General features: G+C 35.6%; 1 protein-coding gene across 7 annotated transcripts in view; it reads left to right on the top strand.

The window, feature by feature from the left end:
- CFAP44 (cilia and flagella associated protein 44) overlaps positions 1–20,917 on the top strand; it is a 158,714-nt gene that overhangs the window by 61,285 nt on the left and 76,512 nt on the right. For all 7 annotated transcript variants that reach the window (XM_042998754.1, XM_042998752.1, XM_042998753.1 and 4 more), the window contains exons 17-22: positions 260–496; positions 6,557–6,702; positions 7,718–7,988; positions 11,319–11,374; positions 11,528–11,690; positions 13,374–13,504. In XM_042998754.1, coding sequence (XP_042854688.1) covers positions 260–496; positions 6,557–6,702; positions 7,718–7,988; positions 11,319–11,374; positions 11,528–11,690; positions 13,374–13,504 — 1,004 coding nt within the window. The remainder of the gene's footprint in view (positions 1–259; positions 497–6,556; positions 6,703–7,717; positions 7,989–11,318; positions 11,375–11,527; positions 11,691–13,373; positions 13,505–20,917) is intronic.

Below are 20,917 nucleotides of genomic sequence, written 5' to 3'. Positions count from 1 at the left end.
GGAGATGGACTCTGAAAGAAAATGTATTTAGTTTCTCTATTAGGAAAAAAGAAAATAATTTCTATAAAACTAGGATCGAAGCAGGTAATACAGAAATGATTTGAAAAGTTTAAAGATATACCCCCAAATTGATTTATTTTTAAATGACACTATTTGTTACATCAGAGCTGTGAGTTCTTCCTTCCACTTTCTTTTTCATCCCATTACTGTAAATGAATGAATGATTTACAGTTTTTTATCTTAATGTCTCTTGCAAAAGAGATTAATAGAAATAGAAAAGAGAAAGAAACAAAAGGAGTTGAAGGAGAAGGAGAAGGAAGAAAGGAGGAAGCAGCTAGCAGCAGAGATGAAAGAAGATGGAGAAAAGGAATTCCAGGTGGAGGAGGAGGAGGAAAGAGAGGAAGAGGAGCCATTACCCGAAATCTTTATTCCATCAACCCCCTGTCGCATCCTCTGTGGATTTTACTCTGAGCCAGGGAAGTTCTGGGTTTCTTTGGTGAGTAATAATGTAGTACATAATTTTGATTAAATAGTTTCTGATCATGAATTTCCAGGCCATTCTTACTTTCTCTTATGGTGAGACCATTTGTTAACTACTATTGAATAAGTTGTGAATTTTGATGAATGAATGTGACTTACAGTTTTTGTGTCATCTTAATATATTTTATGTCTGCTTATAATATCTGCTATCGTCTATAATGATCATTCATATTTCAGGGGGTCAAAGAGAAGAAGAATTAAAGGTAGAAGGAAGGGCAAAGGGCTAAAGAGTCTTCTGGCTCTTTCTATTGTTTCTTTAATTTGAAACTCATTGACATTTTGAAAATAATGGCCACACTATCCTGCAGAGTTTTGTTTGCATTTTGTTATCTGCAGCTATGCTGTGTGGCCACGTGGAAGTCTGGGAAGATGACTATTTTTAGATGGTCACATTGTCACCCTGAACAAAATTGGAACTTGGCTAATATGGAAGAAGAGAAAAATAGATATCAGAGAGTCAAAGACAGAGGACTGTCACAAAGTTGTGATAATTACATTCTCTAATTATATCTTTTCTACTATCATGAAACAATTGATTGCAAAACAAGATTTCCTTCGTTATAAATTTGTCACAAACTTCAGCTCCATTAACAAAAAGACTAATAATTGACACGATTTTATTATACTTCACACATACTGTGATTGTCACAAATTGAAGGTTTGTGGCCATCCTGTGTTGAGCAAGCTAATCAGCATCATTATTTCTACAACATTGGCTCACTTCATGTCTGTGTGTCACATTTCGGTAATTCTTGCGATATTCCAAACTTTCTCATTATTATTGTTATGGTGATCTGTGATCATTGATCTTTGTTACTATTGTAATTGTTTTGGGGAGCCATGAACCACACCCATTTAAGACAGCAAACCTAACGATAAATATTGTGTGTGTTTTCACTGCTCCACTAACTAGTCATTCCCTCATCTCTCTCCCTCTCCTTGGGCCTTCCCTGAGATACAAGAATATTTAAATTAGGCCAATTAATAACCCTACAATAGCTTCTAATTTTTCACTTGAAAGGAAGAGTCACATGTTTCTCACTTTAAATCAGAAACAAGAAATGATTAAGCTTAGTGAGAAACGCATGTCAAAAGCCAAGGCAGGACAAAAGCTAGGTCTCTTGTGCCAAATAGTAGGCCAAGATGTTAATGCAAAGGAAAAGGTTTTTTTTTTTTAGTAGGCTCCATGCCCAACATGGGGTTTGAACTCATTACCCTGAGATCAATAGTCACATGCTCTATCTCCTAACCAGCCAGATGCCCTCCAAAGGAGAAGTTCTTGAAAGAAATTAAAAGTGCTATTCCAGTAAACACACAAATACCGAGAAAGCAAAATAGCCTTATTGCTGATATGGAGAAAATTTCAGTGGCCTGGATGGAAGATAAAACCAGCCACAACATTCTCTTCAGCCAAAGCCTAATGCAGAGCAACGCCCTAACTCTCTCCAATTCTGGGAGAGGTGAGAAAGCTTCAGAAGAAAAGTTTGAAGTTAGCAGGGGTTGGTCCATGAAGTTTAAGCAAAGAAGGAAAGAAGCCATCTCCATAATAGAGAAGTGTGAGGTACAGCAGCAGGTGCTGATGGAGAAGCTGCAGCAAGTTATCCAGAGGATCTAGCTAAGATTAGTCATGGGGTGCCTGGGTGGTTGTCGGTTGAGCGTCTGACTTTGGCTCTGGTCATGATCTCGCGGTCTGTGAGTTCGAGCCCCGCGTCGGGCTCTGTGCTGACAGCTCAGAGCCTGGAGCCTGCCTCAGAATCTGTGATCTCCCTCTCTCTCTGCCCCTCCCCCGCTCATGCTCTGTCTCTCTCTCTCTCTCTCTCTCTGTCAAAAATCAATAAACATTAAAAAAAAAAAAGATCAGTCATGAAGGTGGCTACACTGAACAATAGATTTTCTTAAAAAAATTTTTTTTTAATGTTTATTTTTGAGAGAGAGACAGAGTGCAAATGGGGGAGGGGCAGATAGAGAGGGGACACAGAATCTGAACTAGGCTCCAGGCTCCGAGCTGTCCACACAGAGCCAGACATAGGGCTCAAATTCATGAACCATGAGATGACTGGAGCCAAAGTCAGATGCTCAGTCAGCCACCTAGGTGCACCACAATAGATTTTCAATGTAGACGAAACAACCTTCTACTGGATGATGTCATCTAGGACTTTCATAAAGGATATGTCAATTCCTGGCTTCAAAGAATAGGTTGACCCTTTTGTTAGGGGCTAACGCAGCTGGTGACTTAAATTTGAAGCCAGTGCTCATTTACCATTCTGAATATCCTAGGGCCCTTAAGAATTGTGCTAAATCCCTACTGCCTGTGCACTATAAATGGAACAACAAAGCTGGGAGAACTGTTCAGAAAAAAAGAAGATTCCTTTTAAAATATTATTGTTCATTGACAACATAGCTGGTTACCCATGATTCCTGGAGACCTATGATGAGATTAATGTTGTTTTTATGCCTCCTAGCACAACATCCATTTTGTAGCCTGTGGATCAAAGAGTAAAGTAGACTTTCAAGTCTTATTATTTAAGAAATATTTTGTAAGGCTATAACTGCCATAGAGAGTGATTCCTCTAATGGATCTGGGCAAAACCAACTGAAAACCTTCTGGAAAGGATTTACCATTCTAGATTCATGGGAATAGGTCAAAATATCGACATTAGCAGGAATTCTTGGAAGAAGTTGATTCCAACCCTTATGGATGACTTTGAGGGTTCAAGACTTGAGTGGAGGAAGTAACTGAAGATGTGGTGGAAGCAGCAAGAGAACTAGAACTCTGAGTAGAGCCTAAAGATGTGACTGAATGTCTACCATCTCATGATACAACTTTAACAAATGAGCAGTTGCTTTTTATGGATGAGCAAAGAAAGTGAGATGGAATTTCCCCACCCCCCCCGCCCGCCGGTGAAGATGCTATAAAGACTGTTGAAATGGCAGCAAAATATTTAGAATATGGCATAAACTTAGTTACTAATTAGTAGGGTTTGAGGGGATTGACTCCAATTTTGAAAGAAGTTCTACTGTGAGTAAAATATTAACAGCATTGCATGCTACAGAGAAATTCATGAAAGGAAAAATCAGTTGATGCAGCAAACTTGACCACTGTCTTATTTTAAGAAATTCCGCAGCTACCCCAACCTTCAGCAGCCACCACCTTGATCAGTCAGCAGCCATCAACATCAAGGCAGGACCCCACCAGCAAAAAGATTAAGACTTTCCAAAAGCTCAGATTATGGTTGGAAATTTTGGGCAATAAAGTATTTTTAAATTTAAGGTATGTACACTGTTAGACATAATGCTATTACACACTTAATAGTCTATGCTATAGTGTAAACATAATTTTTATATGTACCAGGGAACAAAAAAAATCATTTGACTCACTTTATTGCAATATTAATTTCATTAAAGTATTCTGGGATTGAACCCACAACATCCCATATGTGAAAGACTATCACTAATTCATAGTTTGTCCCAGATCCCAGTGTCCCAGGATGCTGACTAGCCAAGGATTGTTGCTACAAGAAGTAACGAGCATTAACTTCTCCCCTGTTCAACTTTTCCTAGAAATGCATCTTTGTTAGAAACTTCTAAGGAGACAAGCAGCAAGAAGAATAGAAAGTAGTGATGGAGGCACCTAGGACTCCACTTATTAGTGCCTTTATACTTTGTCTTTGTTTTATGAAACAGTTGTTGATGACTATAATTGTGTGGGGTTCTAGGGTAAGGGATAAATAAGACATGGTTCCTGACTTCAGGAGGGAGAGAGGCATAGAAAGAACTTCGTATCACGAGGGAGAGAGGCATAGAAAGAACTGTAATACAGTGTAGTAGAGTTCTAGTGTCCTGGAAACATGCAAAAAGTGTTATTTAACAAATATGAGAAAAAAAAATTTTCCTTGTCTTGTCTCAAACAAATCTAACATTCTATGGGGATCCATACGAGTCTTGTCTGCTTTTGTCCACTCTTAGAGTTGATGAATAGTCTCCTGCAATTGTCCAAGGACACTTTCCCCAAAGGCCCTTTGATCCCACCCCTCTCACATCCTCCAGTATTTTGTTCTACAATAAACCACCTAGTCTCCTGTATTATCCACTTCCCTCTGTTTACTCAGTTCTTAGCAGCACATAAACATGCTCTACCACCTAACTTGAAATTTTTCCTTCCTTTCCACTCCCTCTTTTAGAGGTGATCCTAAAGATTATATTATGTACCTTTAACTTCATATAGTTTGACATAAATTTACTCTTCTAATTACAGAGAAAAAGATCATAGAGTACTTTAATGCCATGTATCCTCCCCCTCTCCATTGCCATATATTTTCTTTATATATATATATATATATATATATATATATATATATATATATTTGTATTCCTAAAAGGTATTTTACTATTTTTGTTGTTGTTGATATCATTTTGGTTTGTCCTTTTTCTTACTGTTAATTTCTTTCTATATCTTTGTAGTTGCAGAAGATTCTGCCTAAAAATGTATGTGTATTTAGTGTAGGTCTGCTGGTAACACATTCTCTCAGTTTTGGGAGCTTTTTGGGGGGTTTTGGGGTATCTTCATTTTGCCTTTTTAAAAAAATCATATTTTTGCTGGATATTTTCTTTGCAAACTTTGATGTCTTTTAATCTTTTGTCCTCAATTCTGCCAGCTGCATCTTTTTATTGTTGTTTCTTCGAAACCTGATGTGTCTTTTTCCTTGGTTGCTTTTAAGATTTTGTGTTAAAAGGTATAATTTCTTCATATTTCTCTTGCTTGTGTTCATAGTGTTTCTTGAATCCCAATGTAGTTTCACTCAGTTTTTGAAAAATTTCAGCCATTATGTACCACAATGTTGCTTCTGGCCCATCTTTGTCCTTGTTTCTTCTGGGATTCCAGTTCTATGTACATTAACCCTTATCACTATGACCCATAGATATTTTACACACACACTGCCCTTGCTTTTGGTATTTGTCATCCTTCTTTTCTTTCTCCTGCTTTGGTCTGACTGCTTTATCTGATCTCTCTTCCAGATTCATAATTCTAGCTGTGTCTAGTTGCTTTCAAACTAATCTATTGAATTTTTGTCATTTTATTTTTCAGTCCTACAATTTTATTTTTTCCATTATTCACTTTCTTTACAGATTCCAGGTGACTTCTTACCTTTTTCATAGTGCCTTCAAATTCCTTAAATATATTAATCTTGGTTACTTGAAATCCATTTTATAAACACCTCTCATGATTTTTTCTTTGATCTGTTTGTTCTTTTGATTTTCAATCAAGTCTTGTCTTAACAAGTATGCATAGGGTGTTCTTTTTAATTGAAAAATTGACCTTGTATATGAAAAGCTGTAGCATTAGCTTGAGAATCTGTATATTGCCATTGTCTCCTGGGAATTTATTTTTGTTCTGGAAAGCAGCTAGAAATCCTAGATCATGTTCATATAGTCAGTGACTGAGATGACTCATACTTGTAGGGTGTAGTGTTCTAGGGTTGCAATGGAAAGCCCCGTGGAAGGTGTGTTTACAGTGGCTCCTTCTCCTTGGATGACCTTGGGAATTCTTTCCCTCTCCCTAAGCCCATGAGACAACAGATTGCTGAATTTCAAAGCCTCTCAGATGGTACTTTCAGAGCTGGTAATTGCTTCAGGGAGAAGAGCAATGCCCTAGACTCAAAACTAGCTCTGAACAGCATGACCTACAAAACTGTATTAAATACTGTATGTGCAGAATAATACTTGAAATAAAATGGAACTCAGTAGGTAGTCAGAAGTGATATCTTCCTTGTATTGACTTTTAAATGGAAGCAAATTATTGTAAGGTGTTTTATTATTGCATAATCATATAGTTCCATATAAATGGACAATGAGTTACTTTATAAAACCTATCTATAATAATAGAAGTCATATAAAAATAGATGTGTTAAGACATCTATTTTTGGTTTTAAAATTTGAAGAATAAAAAAAATCCTTGTGTGGTCATATGTATCTTATATTCAAGTACTACCTTCAATGTTATTTATCTCTTTTCCAGGGTGGCTATGATTCTGGTTTTCTATATCACTGTGAGTTCCCCCCATATGAGAAAAGTATCAATGGCACAGAAAAGAAGGATGAACCTTTTGATTTTCGTTTTCTTGAAGATACAGAGGATAATCCCATCCATACTATCACTTTCAGGTGAACAAAATTTCAGAAAGCTTAAAAAAAAAAAAACTCATTTGTGTCTCTGTTGTTGTCCATTATGAATATTGTTCATTTTTAAAGATGTGTCCGAATGGAGGGGCACTCAAATATTTTCTTCTTAAAAAAATTTAGTGTTTATTTATTTTTGAGAGAGAGAGAGAAAGAGAGAGAGGGAGGAGAGAGAGAGGGAGACAAAGAGTCTGAAGCAGGTTCCAAGCTCTGAGCTATCAGCACAGAGCCTGATGTGGGGCTTGAACTCATGTACCATGAGATCATGACCTGAGTTGAAGTTGGACGCTTACCCGACTGAGCCACCCAAGTGCCCCAAACATTTTATAGTTAAATAAACTTAATGAATAAATAGAATCAAAGCTAGTCATGAAACACTATTTCAAGTCCCTCTGTCAAATATTCTGTCAGAATTTCTGTTTATCACACAATAGGTTTGTATGGACTTACTTTCTGTTACTTAGGATTCTCCTGCATGGTCAGATAAGGAAGGTTCAGTGTTACAGTGATCCTGCAGAAATCACAACTTGAATCCTTAGTCCTTTAATAATTGAGAATTAAGCATTTATGCTAGTCATTCTTTTGAAGATCAAATATAATAGCTCTAAATTTCAAATTGGCTTTTTCCCCTCTGTTCTTTTGCAGTAGTTTGTTAGGGCTTAAAGATATGTACAGTGGGGGTGCACAATGAAGTCCATAACATCTTTGTTATTAAAATTCAGTCATGTGTCATTAATTTAAAATTATATATCTGGGGTGCCTGGGTGGCTCAGTTGGTTGAGCGACCAACTTCTGCTCAGGTCATGTTCTCGGGTCCATGAGTTTGAGCCCTGCATTGGGTTCTGTGCTGACAGCACAGCACCTGAAGCCTGCTTCAGATTCTGTGTCTCCTTCTGTTTCTGCCCCTCCCCTGCTCATGCTCTTTCTCAAAAATAAATAAATGTTAAAAAAAGGTATAAAATTATATACCTAATTAATATGAACAATTTATGTTTCATAGCATTAACCAAGATCTCATGTTCTGTGGAATGCAAAATGGAGCAATTCGAGTCTATATCCTAAGTCAGAATAATCCTTCGTTGACAAATATGGTGGACTACTGGCATTTCAATCTGCATGACAATAATTATGGATGTGTTAAAGGCATATCTACTAGTTTTGATGACCGTTTCTTGGTGACCACTGGAGCAGATAGTAATATCTTTGTTTTCACCATTTTTTCTGAATTTGAACTAATGAAAGCCATTAAAGCCAAAGTGCCATCTCCAAGGGTATGCAACTAATAACAACGATAAAAAATATTTTAAAATAGTAATGTTAAATTACTCATTCTTTAAAAACTGAAAAGTCTTGGGGCACCTCAGTGGCTCAGTCGGTTGAGCGTCTGATTTTGGCCCAGGTCATGATCTTGTGGTTCATGGATTCGAGCTCCGTGTTGGGCTCTGTGCTGACAGCTCAGAGGCCGGAGCCTGCTTCAGATTCTGTGTGTGTCTCTCTCTGTCTCTGCCCCTCCCCCCTTACACTCTTTCTCTCTCTCTCAAAAATAAATAAACATTAAAAAAAAACCCAAAACTCTTTAGACACTTTTACCTTATACTGATACCTTCCTATCAGTATTAAAATTTTGACTTTCTGTTGCTTCTATTAAATGTTAGTCATTGAATTTCCCTATAACACTAAAGGTATAGAATTCTCCAAATTAAAAAGACTGAGTTAATTTTTCTATATCAATCACTTTCTTGATCAAAATTTCTTTGTTTTCAAAATGTACAATTTTGCAGATCTAGATTTTGCTTTTAACTTATTCACTTGTTGAAGGGGCATACATGGGATGTATACCATAATTTGTGTGTTTGAAAGGGTTGTAAAAATATTAGTCTTTGTCATTAGAATATGACAATGTGGATCATGACCAAAGATTCAGTTAAATTATTCTGTCCTTAGGCAGAATGTATCATTGGTTTTGTAATGAAGATTGAGGGTTTAGATCCCCAAATTAAATCTGTTTGCCCTACCACAGGACCTGAATTTTCTATTATCAAAGTGGTTCCTTCGGATAAAATCACTAATAACAATTAGAATTGCTCCTAAAGAATAAGGAATTGTATTGGAAAGACCATAATTAAATGGGATGTCAATGTGTTCTTAGGAATTTTAACAGGTAACCAACTTCAAGATAACATACAAAAAAGGTAGGGAAGATTTGAGCAGGTGAATTTTCATTTTTATTCATGGAAGCAAAATTTGGAGAATAGACTGCTGTCAAAAGACATCCAGCTTAGGAAGAAGAATTACAGAAGGGAAAGTGTATGAACAAGAAAATCTTTATCTTTCTATCTAATGCCAGCTCTCTCTATGGAAATCTATATTGAGTAGAAAAAATCCATTCTACATATGTATATTGGCATCCTTTTATTTGTGACTTCAGTCAGTGTTTCTTATGTCATTGGCAGAATCTGCTTTCAAGAAGGCAAAATCAGAAAGAACTGAATCAACAGAGGTCTAAGTTCTGCATGTGTCTGAGATTCTTACTTTAGAACCGGCTGGGAAATGCTTGAAAGTACAGATGCCTGAGCCCCCTCCAAGAGCAAATAAATCAGAATATCTGAAAGGGAGGCCCATGTATCAGTATTTTGTAAAATATCTTCTCCCTTCCCCCAACCACCAGGATTCTAAGGTGTAGCCACAATTGAGAACAACTGGCATATATTTGGGCACTGTTGAAAGTAACTCTTTAATTCAAATTTACTGCAAGCAGCTGAGGCCAGGAGACGGCTGAATATCAGTATCAAATCTAGGAAATCACACTGTTAATGGAGAACCAGGGGGCTTTTCTCTGGGCAATAGAAGAATTAAAAAATACAATTCTATCAAGTATAGAATCAAGTATGTTGTATCAAGTATGTGATTAACAGTAACTACAATGTATAAGCCATCACTGTCTCTTGCATTGGTTATGTCTTATGACTTCTTCTAAAGTCCTAAACCTTGGGGCATCTGGCTGGCTCAGTCAGTAGAGCATGTGACTCTTGATCCTGGGGTTGTGAGTTGAAGCCCAACCTTGGATACAGAGATAACTTAAAAATAAAATCTTAAAAAAAAAATTCTAGGATTGCCTGGGTGTTCTAGGAGTGCATGTATTTCTCTCTCTCTCTCTCTCTCTCTCTCTCTCTCTCTCTCTCAAATAAACCTAAAAAAAAAAGTTCTAAACTTTATCTTACACAAAAGTATGTAGATTTACATATATGTATAAAGACTAGTACTGTAATAAAACAACTTGGCCAAAAGAGAGTCCTTATTTCTTTACAATGAAGGATGGCAAAAGAGAGACCTATCTTATGAAAAAGAATAGAGCATAAATTCAATTTTATTTAAGAACTGATTATCTAGCAACCTAAGATTCGGTTTGGTTCACTGGATTATAATTCTTTTTCCTTAAATTTTATGGCATAGCATAGTATCTGAATAAACAAAGTAATTTTAAGTGATTTATTTCATAGTTCCCTTAATTTAAAATACTGTCCTTTCTAAAAGGGGATTCATATTTCTGATTTCCTCTTTCTCAGAGAGGGGAACTATATTCTGTGCCTTTCTCACTGCATGTCTTTTTTAAACAAGATAAATTGAAATGCTTAAAGTTTAAAAAAAACTACATGTCAATTATACTCAAAAAATTTTAATTAAAAATATTTTTAGTTTATTTTATTTTGAGAGACAGAGGGTATGAGCATGGGAGAGGCAGAGAGAGAGAGAGAGAGCGAGAGCGAGAGCGAGAGAGAGAGAGAGAGAGAGAGAGAATCCCAAGCAGGTTCCATGCTGGCAATGCAGAGCCTGATGTGGGGCTCAATCCCATGAGCTGTTAGATCATGACCCCAGTCAAAATTAAAAGTCAGAGGGGCGCCTGGGTGGCTCAGTCGGTTAAGCGGCTGACTGGCTCAGGTCATGATCTCGCGGTCCGTGAGTTCGAGCCCCGCGTCGGACTCTGCTGACAGCTCAGAGCCTGGAGCCTGTTTCAGATTCTGTGTCTCCCTCTCTCTGACCCTCCCCTGTTCATACTCTGTCTCTCTCTGTCTCAAAAATGAATAAAAGTTAAAAAAAATTTTAAAAAACCCCAAAATTAAAAGTCAGATACTTAACCAACTGAGCCACCCTGTTGCCCCTAAAAAATATATTTTAAAACCTTCCTGTATACACATAAGGTATTGGGGGGAGAATTAAGCATATATAAAAGGGGATATGCTAAAAAAATAGCATTTTAAAATAAATGACCTGGGAAATTTTGCATGTATCCTTTGTTAATAACACATGATATTAGTAATTCACATTTTGAAGGGGAATTATGGTGATATTAACATTTTGCATGCATATTAGGTTTTAAGACTTTTTCTATGTACCTCTTTAAATCAAGCAGAAACAAATAAATTTAGTCAACTACAATTTTCCCCCTAGTTTTCCCTGGATTATTTCCTGTGAAAGTACCTTGCAAGCCTATAATTATTAGAAATTGGCAGAGGGGGGAAAAAGCTCAGTTTACTTCCTGTTAGATATTTTAAGAGAAATATGCAATTTAAAAGTGTTAACCGTTTCTCCCCTTTCTACAGTTTGGAATTGAAGCAGAGCCAATTCCAGAAGATATTGAAGATCCCAAAGCCTATAGGTATGAGAATTTTTGATAAATACTAGCCTTGAGCTGTTGCAAAACAACATTTTATAGAAGTTGACCAAGCCAATGGAATTTCCAAATTATTGAGTCCTGATTCCTCTTATGCTGTTTCTGGATCTTACTATCCTTTTAAATTTCTGTTTTCAGTATTGAGAATGCTAGAAGAAAAAGAGAACATGATAAGTTAATGAAAGAAGTGGAAGAAATAAAAGCTGGGAAGAGAGAAAAACTCAAAGCTTTGAGGAATGAATTTCAGCAACTTCTGGAAATGAATAAAGAATTACCAAAGCATATGCAGTTTAAGCGAACAGTAAGCCTTAATTAAATTTGACTTTTAACATACACTATTTCTTTGGATCAAGACTATGATTTTTCTGATAAATAGGAACACTTAAAAAATCTTTAAACTTCCCTTTATCTGGCCAGTGTGTTGGCAGCAGCTAAAATACCATAGAATTTGACCTACAACTTGGTTTGGATATAGAAGAACCTCTTTATATAACAGAGTTTACTTCTGGATTTAGGTACTTCGCTTTTCTTTTTTCTTATGGTGACAAGATATATAAATACAGGTTTGAATCTGGTTTTCAACCCTTAGTGTACCTAGCCAAGATATCTAATCTTTGTATAAGTACGCATATATTTTGATTCTCTGTGATTCCATTTCTATAAATCAACAAATCTATCAAAAAGATAGTACCTGGTTGTCCCACAAAGTTTCCGAAAAATGACTTAGTATAGTTGTAGCTATGGGGACGATTAACAAATTATTTAAGCTAATTTTGTATTAATGTTTTTCTTTTCTGACTTATCACAAAGCTTCCATCTACGTGTTAGTGATTTTTTTCCACTGTGTACTTCTTCCTAAGTGGAATTGCTGTCAAGAACTAATCAAATAAATAGCCAGAATTTATCATCCTATGACCTATAATTCTTGAAGCACCTAGTCCATTCCATGTGAAAAATGCTCTGGTGAAATCATAATGGCTAACTCATGGTATTGGTTAAAAGACCAAATCATAATGGTTAAAAGATGTTTATGCTATTTTACTAAGAAAAACCTGGACAGGGTCACCTAGGTGGCTCCGTTGGTTAAGTGTTCAACTTTGGCATAAGTCATGATCTAACGGTTCAGGGGTTTGAGCCCTGCATCGAGCTCTGTGCTGACAGTGTGAGCCTGGAGCCTGCTTCGGATTCTGTGTCTCCTTCTCTCTCTGCCCCTCCCCTGCTCATGCTCTGCCTCTCTCACTCTGTCTTACAAAAATAAATAAAATGAGAAAAAAAAGTTGACATTTACAGAATATGGGTAACATAATTCAAAATAAAGAACACCTGAGGTGAGTTCTATGGCTAAGCATTTTTACATACATCATTACTTAAAACAGATACACCCTTGGAAAGAATAACTACTACTTACAATTTAGTGTGAATGAGGGCCCTGGTATTTTTCCCGGGGTACAGGTAAAAAACATGACCCTCCCCCTCCCATAAGTATCTTTATGGGAGGAATGGCTCCCCCCATGACAGACATTCAGCTAGAATTTGGTGACCTCAAGAAGACACCAAAGACTTAGCTGTCTTTCCTGGGTGGGGTCACATGGGAAGTGGTGCCATGAACTTCTACCCTGTGCCCTGCTGGTTATATACCAGTAGTGGCTTTGGGGTGGTGGAAGTTTTTTTTTAAAAACTCTGTATACTCTCCAAATATTCTGTTATCATTCACTGCTTTTACTGTGGGCAAAATCTTTTAAGATACAACTTTATTTACAGTGTTGTCAATGATTTCTGAGAACTTTTCTCCATATTTTGTGGAAGATGAAAAGTATGTTCTTTTCTTTTTCTAGAACAGAGAGAATTAATGATGTCTGGGAGCAAATTATAATGCAACATGAAATTGAGTGCAAAACTGATTCTGTATCTGTGTATGAAATAGGATTGATAATGCACATTGATGAAAGTACCCATTTCGATGAATAAATCTACTTATTTGCAGGATTTTGATCTAGATTCCAAAATTCGTGCTGAGATTGGCAGAAAAACAGCTCATAAGATTCAACAAGTGGAAAAAGAATTAGCATGGGAAAAAGAGAAACATCAACTTGGCCTCATGAAGCTACAGAACAGGTAGGATCCATATTTCCTGCAAGTTAAGATGTTTGAGAACATGTATTTGAATGAAGTTGTTCATAGTGGCTTAATTGAAGTGATCAGGTAAGAAATACCCTGAGTACCTTCTAACTCTTGAAGTCTCCAGGAATATTCCTGTCATTGCTACTGATATCTTCTTGAGCTTTCTGGGAAATTTGTTTAATTATTAGATTTTTGAACTTGACACCCAAAAAATGATTTAGAAATGGGCAGAAGACATGAACAGGTATTTCTCCAAAGAAGACATCCAGATAGCCAACATGAAAAGATGCTCAACATCACTCATCATTAGGGGAATTCAAATCAAAATCACAGTGACTTGAAACTAACTAACTAACAACTAACTAACTAACACTGTATGTTAACTAAATAGAATTTAAATAAAAACTTGAAACTACAACAACAAAAAGAAAATGCTACAGAAAAACCAAGTTTCTTCAACAAATACATTGCCTGAAGAAACAAGAGGGATGGAGTAAAAGAAACTTGAGAAATATACCAACAAAGTATCCACCAATGTGCGGATCTTATTTGGATTCTTATTCAAATAAATCAATTGTAAAAAAGCATTTTTGAATCAAAGAATATTTGAACACCAAGTGGATATTGGATATTAAATATTTACTATTAACTTTCCTAGGTATAATGATATTGTGGTAGTTACTTTTCTAAAAAGAATTCTTATTTGAAGTATTTATGGGTGAAATATGTTTCTATATTCCAAGAAGAAAAAAAAACAAAGGGATAGATACATAAAATTGGGGGATAAAAGTTGATAATTTTTTAATATGATTTGATGAATTTGTAGGAATTCACTATATTATGCCCTCTACCTTTATGTATGTTAAAACTTTCCATAATAAGAGGCTTTCTCTTTAAAAATATATTCAAGGGGCGCCTGGGTGGCTCAATCGGTTGAGCGTCCGACTTCGGCTCAGGTCATGATCTCACAGCTTGTGGGTTCGAGCCCCGCGTCGGGCTCTGTGCTGACTGCTCAGAGCCTGGAGCCTGTTTCAGATTCTGTGTCTCCCTCTCTCTGACCCTCCCCCGTTCATGCTCTGTCTCTCTCTGTCTCAAAAATAAATAAACGTTAAAAAAAAATTAAAAAAATATATATATTCAACATACCCATATCAAAGAACATTTACTTCTGTTTTTTAATATTAAATAATATGCTTTAATATACCTACATATATATATTGTTACATACTAATGCTTTCTTTTAGTTCTACAGAGTAGACTTTGAAAAGTAGAATTGCTAGACCAAAGGGGTATATGCATTTTTTAATTTAAAATCTGTTGCCATATTTCTTTCCAAAAAGGTTGCAACTTTTTACATTTCCATCAGCAATGTGTATAACTTTATCCTGTCATTCTTACCAACATTTGAGGCTAACACTATTAAAGTTTAAATCTGATGGATGTAAAATAATATAGCTAATTGTTTTTTTTTAATTTGCATTTTCCTTACTACTAGGGATGCTTAGCACATTTTTAGTGTTTACCAGTCAATTAGATGTGCTCCTTTGTGAATTGCATTTTAATATTCTTATAATTTTTCTATTGGGATATTTTCTTGTTACCAATTTAGAACTTCTTTGTGTAATAGACATTAACTTGTTATTTATCATGTGTGTTTCAAATATTTTTTATTATCTATAATTTTCCTATAAACTTTGTTGATGCTATATTTTTCTAAGCGATATATGTTAATGTATATATAGCTAAATATGTCTCTCTTTCCTTTAATATATTTTGGGTTTCCCATCTTGGCTAAAAATTTCTCTCCAAAGCCTAAGTTATACATAAAGTCTTCAAATTTTTCTTCCAAATTTGTATTATTTAATCTTTATTTTTATTTTTTTAAAAGAATTTTTTGATACATATTTATAGTGACCCCACTAGGTCAAGGTGAGGTAAGGAAGGTGTCCTCTTTCTCTTTTTTGTTTATTTATTTTTGAGAGACAGAGAAAGAGCATGTGTGCATGCATGCACAAGCAGGGCAGGGGTAGAGAGAGAGGGAGACAGAGGATCTAAAGTGGGCACTACACTGACAGCAGAGAGCTCCATGTGGGGCTAGAAGGGACCACAAGATCATGACCTGAGCCAAAGTTGGATGTCCAACCAACTGAGGCACCCAGGTGCCCCATATTACTTAAATCTTAAAAAAACAACACATATTGAGTATATCATCAGGAAGGTATTAATCAAGCTTCTAAAGGACTTACTTATTTTATTGTACTTTTTAAAAATCAGGTTGTGGACTTATTTATCCTATTTTTAATTCTTTTTTTTCCATTTCATTAATTCCAATTTTAGCTTTAAGCATTCCCTTCACCTATTTTCTTTTGATTTTATGTCTGTTTTTAAAAATGCCTTGATGGGGCGCCTGTGTGGCTCGGTCGGTTAAGCGACCTACTTCAACTCAGGTCATGATCTTGTGAGTTTGACCCCTGTGTAGGACTCTGTGCTAACAGCTTGGAGCCTGGAGCCTGGAGCCTGCTTCAGATTCTGTCTCCCTCTTTCTCTGCCCCTTCCCCACTCATGCTCCAGCACTTTCTTCTCCTCCCCACCTCCAGAAATAATAAATAAACATTGAAAAAATGCCTTGAGATGGACATTAAGTTCCTTTCTTTATACTTTTAACTACAGGGACATTTAAGGCTACGTATATTCCCTTGAGGATTTTTGCAGTGTTCCCTAGGTTTTGCAATTTTTAACTTATTTCTGGATAGTCGGTAATTAAGCTTTTATTCCTTGAGCTAAGAATTATTTAAGATATATTCCTTCATTTCCAAGCAATTAAGGTTTTAAGGTAAACATTTATTATTTATTTCTAATTTTATTGGATTATAATTATAGAATGTATGATAAAAATTTCTCAAAAAAGTGCGTTAAGGTTTCATTTGTAACCAAGGAGAGATTTGTTTTTGCAATTTTTTTGAACTTGTGAAATTTTTTCTTATAAAGGGTCTAAAGTTTACATATATGTACACATATGTGTATTTATAATCAACCTTGTTGATTAACTGCCTTAATTTTTCCATGGCTATGCATTTTCTTTTAGTCAAATTTCTGGAAAAAATGTGTACTAAAAATTTTCGTTGTAAAAAGGGAAAAAACCCACAATGAGCTATCCCCTCACACCTGTCAGAATGGCTAAACTAAAAAACACAAGAAACAACAAATGTTGGTGAGGATGTGAAGGAAAAGGAACCCTTGTGCACTAGTGACAATGCAAACTGGTGCAGCCACTGTGGAAAACAGTATAGAGGTTCCTCAAAAAGTTAAAAATAGAACTATCCCATGATCCAGTAATTGCACTACTGAATATTTACTCAAAAGATACAAAAATGCTAATTCACAGGGATAAATGCACCCCTGTGTTTATAACAGCATTATTTACAATAGTCAAATTATGGAAATAGTCCAAGTATCCATCAACTGATAAATAGATAAAGAAGATGGAATAGTATTCAGCCATAAGAAAGAGTGAAATCTTGCCATTTAAAATGACATAGATTGGAGTTAGAAAGTATAAAGCTAAGCTGAATAAGTCCGTCAGAGAAAGACAAATACCATATGATTTCACTCACGGAATTTAAGAAACAAAACAAATGAGCAAAGGAAAAAAAAACAACAACCAGACAACCCAAGAAACAGACTCAACTATGGAGAACAAACTGAACAAACTGGTGGTTGCCAGAGGGGAGGTAGGTGAGGGGATGGGTGAAACAGGTGATGGGGATTAAGGAGCTTATGATGAGCATCGGGTGATGTATGGAAGTGTTGAATCACTATATTGTACACCTGAAACTAATAGAACACTGTATGTTAACTCTACTGGCATGAAAATTAAAAAAAATAATACAATAAAAATTTTTTAATAAATAAAAAATTAGATTTTTTACAAACCAAATTATGAAATACATATTTATTTTCTGTTTTTGGCAAATTATTTTTTTTTGGCAAATTATTTTATATCTAGTTAACACATGAGCATATACATCTTAAAATCAAAAATAAAATCTAAAGACTTATAATGAAAGCCAACAACTTCCTGTCTAATCTCTCTCATGTACCAATAAGACTGTTCAGAGGAAATTGCTTTTTCTTTGCCTTTTTGAGATGTAATTTACATTCAGCAAAATGCATAAATTCTAACTGAACAGCTTAATAAATTATATATATGCATATATATACATATATATGTATGTGTGTGTATATATACATACGTATATATCTATATCTACCTATATCCATATATATATATATCTATTACTCCAATTAAGAACATTTATAGCACTCCAAAAAGTTACCTTTGACCCCCTCCCAGTAAATATCTACTCTCCAGAGATGAATGTTTATCACAGTAGTTTGGTCTGTGAACTTCATACAAATTGAATGTTGCAGTACTAAATCTTGTATTTGGCTTCTTTTACTTAGCATCATGCCTAAGATTGTCTATGTTGTTGCAGGTAGCAGTAGCTTATTCTTTTTCATTGTTTTGCAATAGTCTTAATGCTTATACCATGATTTATTTATCCATTCTACTGTTGATGCATATTTGAGTTATTTCTACTTCTTGGCTATGATGAATGTCTATGACCATTCTTGTGCATGCTTTTTGGTGGACATAAACACTTATTTGTTATATAATCAGGAGTGGAACTGCTGGGTCAAGATTATATGCATGTTTGGCTTTATTAGATACTGCCAAATAGTTTTCCAAAAATGGTTCAACCAATTTTTATACCATGATTATCAGTGTATGAGAATTCCCATTGATCCCCATTGTGTTAGCTTCTTAGAGCTTCCATAACAAAGTACAACAGACTGGTTGGCTTAAAATAACAGTCAAAAGTTATGAAGGCTGGAAGTCCAAAATCAAAGTGTTGGTTAAGTTGGGGTGCATTTTCTTGGAGGGGAGATATGTTTTATTTATCTATTTATGTTGAAGTATAATTGGCATTTGATGTTATATTAGTTTCAGATGAACAGCATATCGATTCAACAATTCTATGTAGCACTCAGTACTCACCACAATAAGTGTAGTCACCATACACTATTACAATGTTATTGACTATATTCCCTATGCTATACTTTTCATCTCCATGACTTATTTGTAATTGGAAGTTTCTAATTGCCTCTTTTTTTTTTTTTTAAGTAATCTTTACACCCAGCAAGGGGCTCAAACTCACAATCCCAAGATCAAGAGTTTCATGTCCTACCAACTGAGCCAGCCCAGGCACCCCTATTAATCTCTTCTTAATCCCTTTTGTCTATTTCACCCATCCACCCACCCATCTCCCCTCCAGTTTGTTCTCTGTATTTGAGTCTGTTTTTGTTTGTTCATTTGTTAAAAAAATTCCATATGTAAGTGAAATCTATGGCATTTGTCTTTCTTGTCTGACTTATTTCACTTTGCATAATATCCTCAAGGTCCATCCAGCTTGTTGGGAGTGGCAAAATCTCATTCTATTTTATGGCTGAGTAATATTTCATTGTGTGTGTGTGTGTGTGTGTGTGTGTGTAATATACACATACCACAACTTCTTTATTCATCTATACATGGACACTTGAGTTGCTTCCATATCTTGGCTATTACAAATACTACTGCTGTAGCATAGCATATATCTTTTCAAATTAGTGTTTTTGTTTTCTTTGGGTAAATAGCCAGTAGTGGAATTACTGGGTCATATAGTAGTTCTATTTTTATTTTTTTGAGGCACCTCAATACTGTTTTCCACAATGGTTCCACCAAATTACATTCCCACCAATAGTATGTGAAGCTTCCCTTTTTTCCACATCCTCACCAACACTTGTTATTTCTTTTTGATACTAGTCATTCTGACAGGTGTGAAGGAATATTTCATTGTGGTTTTGATTTGTATTTCTCTGGTGATTAGTGATGTTGAGCATCTTTTCATGTCTGTTGGCCATCGCTTTGTCTTTGAAAAAATATCTATTCAGGACCTCTGCCCATTTTTTAAAAAAGTAAACTCTATGCCCAACTTGATGTTTGAACTCTCATCACCCTGAGTTTAAGAGTCACATGCTCTACCAATTAAACCAGCCAGGTGCCCTATCCTTTGCCCATTTTTAAATTGGACTGTTCGGGTTTTTTGGTGCTGAGTTGTATAAATTCCTTGTGTATTTTGAATGTTAACCCCTTATCGGATAGATCATGTGCAAATGTCTTCTTTCATTCCCTGGGTTGCCTTTATGTTTTGTTGATTGTTTCCTTTGTTGTACAAAGCTTTTTATTTTGTTGTAGTCTCAACAGTTATTTTTGCTTTTGTTTCCCTTGCCTCAGGATAAATATCCATAAATATGTTGCTGAGGGTGATGTCCAAGAAATTACTGCTTATGTTTTCTTTTAGGAGTTTTATGGTTTCAGATCTCTGTTTAGATCTTTAATCCATTTTGAGTTTATTTTTGTGTATGGTGTAAGAAAGTGGTCCAGTTTCATTCTTTTACATATAGTGTCCAGTTTTCCCAGCACCGTTTGCTGGGCAGACTGTTTTTCCCATTGTGTATTCTTGTCTCCTTTGTTAAAGATTAATTGACCATATGAGCATGGGTTTATTTCTGGGCTTTCTATTCTGTTCCACTGATCTATGAGTCTATTTTTGTGTCAGTACCATACTATAGCTTTGTAGCATATCGTGGAATCTGGGATTGGCATACCTCCAGCTTTGTTGTTTTTTTCTCAAGATTGCTTTGGCTATTGGAGGTCTTTTGTGATTCCATACAAATTTTAGGGTTATTTGTTCTAGTTCCATGAAAAATACTATTTATTATTTTCTTCTGAGACCTGGGTAGGAGAATCTGTTCCATGCCTCTTTAAGCTTCTAGTGATTTGCCAGCAAACTTTGGTGTTCCTTCCTATAGATGCATTATTCCAAATCTTCTGCCTTTATGTGGTGTTATCTCTCTTTGTTTTCCCCACATAATCTTTCCTCTGTGCATGTCCAAGTCCCCACTTTTTATAAGCACAGCGACATGTTGGATTAGGACCACTCTAATGATCTCATTTCAACTTGATTACCTCTGTCCAGACCCTATTTCCAGTAAGGTCACATTCTGATTGACTGGGGGATTTCAAAGTATCTTTCTGGGTAGACGCAATTCAACCATAACACTCATGCTTGCCATCACCTGATATTCTCATCTCTTTAAATTTCAGCCATTCTATCATAGTATCTCAGTGTGATTTAAATTGGCATTTCCCTGGTGAGTGATTATTTTTAGCTTCTTTTCTTATACTTCTTGGTTATTTGTGTATTTTCTTTTATTAGGTATTTTTTGAAGTTTTTTTGTTTTTAAAACTGGATTGTAAGAGTTATTCACATCTCCTAGATAGGAGTCTTTTGTCTTGTAGATAAA

The sequence above is a fragment of the Panthera tigris genome, chromosome C2 (genome assembly GCF_018350195.1).
Source record: "Panthera tigris isolate Pti1 chromosome C2, P.tigris_Pti1_mat1.1, whole genome shotgun sequence".
NCBI classification, from domain to species: domain Eukaryota; kingdom Metazoa; phylum Chordata; class Mammalia; order Carnivora; family Felidae; genus Panthera; species Panthera tigris.
Note: the sequence above shows the minus strand (reverse complement) of the source record. Positions and strands in the feature narration are given on the sequence as shown.